Raw genomic sequence first — 6,272 nt, forward strand, 5'->3', positions numbered from 1 at the left:
CAGGAACCTGCGCTTCTCACAGTTTTCCAGAAGGTGGTGCTGCTGTTTCATTTCAACCAGGACCTCCCAGGCTCTGGGCTGCTGAAGTTGCCAGTGCCGATAGCTTTTATAAACTGAGTGTGTGCTGTGTGACTGAGCCGGTTGGTTTGAAAAGGATAGAGGTGGAAAGGATAGTTGCTCCAGCTTTGAATTTGTTTAATGCCATACAGCTTCTTTAACCTGAGAGGCCCATCTCTGATGCCACAGAGCCAGCAAACACATAAGAGGTCTCCATCACGAATCATTGTCCTTCCTCATCTTTTTGATATTGCCTTTTGACTGCTAAACTTGTTTCCTGTTTACAGATTTTCTTGCCACTTGGGCTTCAACAGGACCCCTGATATAATTGCTTTAGAGGTTCTCTACACACTGTCCTTTGGCCATGGCAGATACATCAATACCCTTAAATTCACTGCAGTTCAGCAATGTGCCGAGGGAGGAAAATGACGACACCCCAAATAGGGAGACGACCTTTTCTGGACCAATGCTAGAAAGCAGAGCAGAGGGCCAAATTCTGCCTTCTAGTGTCCAGCCTATGGTCTCAACTTCAGCATCAGACCCTGGAGGGATGTCCACACAGCTGATGACATCCCCAGCCTTTGACACCATGGGTGCACCTCTAATGGGAACAGCAAACTCTGGAGCTGTGTCCTCACCGCTCTTGTCAGACTCTGGGGCACTGTCCCCATTGTTAATGCCAACTTCGGATTCAGAGGCTCTGTCCCCATTGTTAATGCCAACCTCAGACTCTGGGATGCTGTCCCCATTGCTAATGCCAGCCTCAGATTCTGGAACATTGTCTCCATTGCTGTCCACTTCAGAGTATGGATTAATGTCCCCAGGGCTGATGACGATTCCTGACTTTGGAACAATGTCCACAGCACTAACGGCAACACCAGATTCTGAAGACATATCACCACTGGCAATGTCAGCCTCATCCTCTGAAGCAATGGCCACACCATTGATGCTAGCCCCAGATTCTGGAGAGCTCTCCCCTCTGCTAATGCCAGATATTAACCCTGGAGAGATGTCCACACAGCCAATGCCGGCTCCAAGCTTTGAAGGAATGTCACCATTGCAAATTACAGATGAAGATACTGAAGCAATGTCCAAAGTGCTAATGACTGCCCTGGTCTCTGGAGAGATCTCTTCACTGCTCATGTCAGACACAGACTCTGAAGCGATCTCCTCACTGATAATGTCAGCCCTAACTTCTGAAGCAATGTCCACCCAGCTAACGAGCACCCAAGATTCTGGGGAAATGTCCACCCAGCTAATGTCAGGCCCAAACTCTGGAGTAGAGTCTTTACCACTAATGACAGCTCCAGGCTCCGGAGCCATATCCTCACCGCTCCTGTCAGTCCCTGAAGCTGGAGAAATGCCCACCTTGTCAAAGCCAGCCCCAGATGCTGAGGCAGTGTCCCCACAGCTAATGATGGCTCTGACCTCTGGAGGGATGCCCACCCAGCTGATGCCAGCCCAAAGCTCTGGAGCTATGTCCTCACAGTTAACACAAAGTCTAGATTCTCAGATTGTGTCTACTCCACCAATGAGAGCAACAGCCCCCGGGGAGATGTCTGCATCGTCAGCAAGAGCCTCAGATTCTGGAGCAAGGTCGACACTGCAAATGAGAACCCCAGCCTCTGGCAATATGTCCACGCTGCTAAATACAGTCCCAGACTCTGCAGCACTGTCCACCCCACTGATGACAGCCACAACCTCTGGAACCATGTCCGCAGAGCCAGTGCCAACTGCAACCTCTAGAGGAATGTCCACACACTTAACAACGGCTCAAATTTCCGGAACCACATCCACGGGCTTTATGAAAGTCCCAGCCAGTGGGGCAAAGTCCACACCAAGAATGAGAGCTCCAGCCTTGGGGGCAATGTCCATCCCACCCAACACAGCCCCCATCTCTGAAACAGTATCTATGCTACAAATGACCACCCCAGCCTCTGGGTCAGTATCCACACTACAAATAAAAGCGCCTGTCTCTGGAGCAACATCTAGGTCACAAAGGAGAGCCACAGCCTCGAGAGTGACAGCTGGACCACAAATGAGAGCCTCTGGAGCCATGTCCACCCCACAGATGACAGCCAAAGCCTCTGGATCCATGTCCTCACTATTGACGAGAGACACAGCCCCGGGAGTGATGTCTGTGCCACCGATGAAAGCTACAGCCTCAGGAGCATTATCCAAGCCACTAACAACACCCAAAGCCTCAGAAGCAATGTTCATGCAGCAAATGACAACCACAGCTTCTGGAGAGATCTCCACAATGCTAATGAGAGACATAGCTTCTGGAGCCATGTCCATGCCACAGATGACAGATGCTGCCTCTGCCGGGATGTCCACACCACTAATGAGAGCCCCAGCCTCTGGAGACGTGTCCACACCACAAATGACAGCTGCAGCCTCTGGAAGCATGTCCATGCCCCTAACGAGAGCCCCAGGCCCTGGAACCATGCCCACAGTGCTAATGAGATCCACAGTCTCTGGAAAGATGCCAAGTCAGCCAGTAGGCACTCAAGACTTTGGGGGGATGTCCATGTCATTCAAAAGATTCATGACCTCTGGAGGGATGTCCACACTGCAGATGCGAGCCCCAGCCTCTGAAGTGATGTCCACACCAAAAATTAGAGCCCCAAGCTTTGGGGCAGCATCCACACCCCTGATGAGAGCCTCAAACCCTGGAGAGGCATCCACACTTCTCACAAGAGCTTCACCCTCTGGAGAAATGTCCTCAGCACTAACAAGACCCCCAACTTCTGGGGAGATAGCCACCACCCCTCTGAGAGCCCCAGCTTATGGAGCAATGTCTACTCCGCAGAGAACAGCCACAGCCTCTGGCATGATGTCCATGCCACAAATGAGGGCTCCAATCTCTGGGCCGATGTCCACACCACTCATGAGATCCACGGCCTCTGGAGTGATGTCCATGCCTCAAATGACAGCCGTGGCCTCTGGAGGGGTGTCCATGCCATTGTTGAGGGCCCCAGCCTCTGGAGCAACATCTGCACCACAGATGCCCACAGCAGCATCTGCAGAGGTGTGCATGCTATCCATGCGAGCCCCCAGCTTGGGAGTGATGTCCCCGCCATTATTAAGGGCTCCAGTCTCTGGAATTATGTGCACACCCCCGAGGAGACCCTCAGTCTCTGAAGATGTGTCCACAGAGTTCATGAGAGCTCCAGCCTCTGGAAAGATGGCCACTGCACAAACCACAGCCATGGCCTCGGGAGGGATGTCCAAGCCATTCATGAGAGCTGTGGCCTCTGGAGTAACACCCATGCCACTGATGTCTGCCATGGCTTCTGGAGAGACATCCATGCCACTAATGAAAAGCCTGTCATCTGGGGCAATGTCCACACTGCAAACAAGAGTTGTGAGTTCTGGATCAACGTCCTTGCCACAAACGACATACACAACCTCAGGAAAGATGTCCACACCGCCAATGAGAGCCTCGGCTTCCGGAGCCACATCCACACCACTTATGAGAGCCTCAGCTTCCGGAGCCACATCCACACCACTTATGAGAGCCTCGGCTTCCGGAGCCACGTCCACACCACTTATGAGAGCCTCGGCTTCCGGAGCCACGTCCACACCACTTATGAGAGCCTCGGCTTCCGGAGCCACGTCCACACCACTTATGAGAGCCTCGGCTTCCGGAGCCACGTCCACACCACTTATGAGAGCCTCGGCTTCCGGAGCCACATCCACACCACTTATGAGAGCCTCGGCTTCCGGAGCCACATCCACACCACTTATGAGAGCCTCGGCTTCCGGAGCCACATCCACACCACTTATGAGAGCCTCAGCTTCTGGAATGATGTCCATGCCACTTCTGAGACCCATATCCTCTGGGGGGATGTCCATGCCACTAATGAGGGCCACAGTCCCAGCAGCCATGTCCGCATCCCAGATGGCAGCCCCAGCCCCTGGAATGATGTCCACCCTGGGAATCAAAGCCACAGACTCTGGGGAAACATCTGCCCCTCGCATCAATGTCACAGCCTCTGGATCAAAGTCCACACCACACGCGACGACCACCCCCCCCAAAACAGTAAAGCCACCATCAGAGGAAGTCCCATCTTTTGGCATGCTGACCCCAGCACTCTGTTACCTCTTAGAAGAACAAGAAGCAGCCCGGGGTTCACGCCCTGTGGAAGAGGAGGTGGAGATTGATGAGGAGAAGCAAATGAAGGGATTTTTGAATGATTCAGAGAAAATGGCTTTTCTGGTGTCTCTTCATCTGGGGGCAGCAGAGAGGTGGTCCATCTTGCAGATGGAGGTAGGAAACCCCCTCACCCGTGAAGATAAATCTTTCCTGAGAAGATCTCAGGGCTTATATGACTCCCTGTCTGAAATTGACATCCTCAGTGCGGTTCTCTGCCATCCCAAGCAGGGCCAGAAGTCGGTCAGGCAGTATGCCACTGACTTCCTTCTGCTGGCCCGACATTTGTCTTGGTCCGATGCCATTCTGCGGACCAGGTTCCTGGAAGGACTCTCTGAAGCTATTGCCACCAAAATGGGCCGGATCTTCCTGAAGGTGGCTGGCAGCCTAAAGGAGCTGATAGATAGGTCTCTCTATACCGAGTGCCAGCTGGCCGGAGAGAAGAATTCCCGAGGCAGCTCCAGCCAGGTTCTGACATCACCCTGTAAGCGGAATAGCGAGGAGGCAATGGAGAATGAACTGAACCCCCAGCAGCAGACCGAGGAGGTAATGATGGGGAAATACACTCAAGGTTTCTGAATAGAAAATTGAAGGCATCCTGCTCCTTTGTGTAGACTAAGGAAGAGGCTGGGAGAGGCATTGAGCTCCTAGACCATAAACCCCAACCTGGGATTTCATCAGCGGGCCTGATTAGGCCCTTATTTTGGGCATATTAACCCAAACTCCATTAACTTTGTGGAGCTTGCCCTACCCAAGATACTCAGGGCGTGGGGGTGAATAAAGGTCTAAATCTTCTGAGGGAACTGGGTGGGCTCAGTCCCAATTCGCTACTACTGATTCCAGGTCCAGTTCTAAAAGAGGGGTCATGTTTTGGAGGCTGGGTCCCACCTACAGCTACATGTGTTGTAGACCCAGGTCACTAGGGAATTTGACCAGTTTAGTCCTTGGTCACACTTTTTATACAGATAAGGTACATTGGCCAAGTTCCTTGACATGCTAAGTGATTGAAATTATCCAGGTAGAACCCCACTTGTCATAGTAAGCATGGCTCTTACATTTGCTGTTTTTGTTTTTTTTCTCACTCCCAGCACCAGCATGTTCCCAAACGCTGTTACTACCTGAAAGAGCATGAAGACCCTCAAGAGGGTCTGCACGACCACCTTCGAAAGAGCACAGGCCATCAGAAGGCCCCCACTAACAAGTAATGCTACCTGGACTCTTCTCCTGTGATATCCAAGTTGGCTGCTAACTTGAGGACTGGTTCCTAGACTCATTTCATGCAATTACATCATTAAAACTTGTGGCCTTTCCCCCTGCAGCACCCTCTCCAGGTGCATCCCACCCTATCCCCCACTTGGTTGACTTGACCTTCTCTTTCACCCCACATGCCTTTAACCTGCCCCAACAATCAGAACGTGGACTTCAAGAATGTTCAGTGTATGAAGTTCCGAACTCCCATTACCAACAAGGACAGTGCTAGTTCTTGGTCCAGGGAGAAGTCTAGGCAGGAGAAACTATATCCTACCTCAAAAACACCTTAGAGTGTCTTGCCACATGTCATCAGGCAAACTTGAGGAAGCCCTGGTCCCATTTCACCTGGCAAGGGAGCCCATAAGGAGAGTGATGCCCACTCCAATACCATCCTTTTCATCCAGTATACTTGTCCCTATATGCCCCAACTCACAGCACTTAAATTTGGTCTTCAAGGCCCTTGTCCTGTTTATAGTCTCCATCCTGAACCATTTGTTTTGACCCATAGTAATAATCTTAGTAATAGCTAATGTTTATTGTTTATGTACTATGTGACAGGTAGTGGGCTAAACTCTTGACAAGCATCATCTCACTACATTCTTACCGTAACCCAACTTGTTCTTCTGTTTCAACTTTTGAAGTCTTGATCTATTGTCAGTGGCCATTGTCTTGTCCCTCAGTGTGAAATTTCTAGCTCTGACCTTTGGGTGACCTCCTCAGTTGTTAATTGCCCTCACTCCCCTTGGCTATTGTGCTTTGTGGCCAGCACTCTTGATAAAGATCTTGGTCTTTAAACAGGCATAGATAG

At 51.3% G+C, this 6,272-nt stretch overlaps 1 protein-coding gene across 1 annotated transcript; it reads left to right on the forward strand.

Annotated features, from left to right (window-relative positions):
• Window positions 1–421: 421 nt before the first annotated feature.
• On the forward strand, window positions 422–5,418 carry RTL9 (retrotransposon Gag like 9). The gene is made up of 2 exons (XM_052663919.1): window positions 422–4,759; window positions 5,302–5,418. Exons 1-2 carry the CDS (start codon window positions 422–424, stop codon window positions 5,416–5,418), a joined length of 4,455 nt encoding a protein of 1,484 aa, XP_052519879.1.
• Window positions 5,419–6,272: the final 854 nt, after the last annotated feature.

This window comes from Budorcas taxicolor, chromosome X (assembly GCF_023091745.1).
Source record: "Budorcas taxicolor isolate Tak-1 chromosome X, Takin1.1, whole genome shotgun sequence".
Classification (NCBI taxonomy): Eukaryota; Metazoa; Chordata; class Mammalia; order Artiodactyla; family Bovidae; genus Budorcas; species Budorcas taxicolor.

Coding starts and splice junctions, on each gene's coding strand:
- RTL9 (XM_052663919.1), top strand. CDS start 422: ATGGCAGATACATCAATACCCTTAAATTCACTGCAGTTCAGCAATGTG. Junction 4,760..5,301: donor CCCAGCAGCAGACCGAGGAG/GTAATGATGGGG, acceptor TCTCACTCCCAG/CACCAGCATGTTCCCAAACG.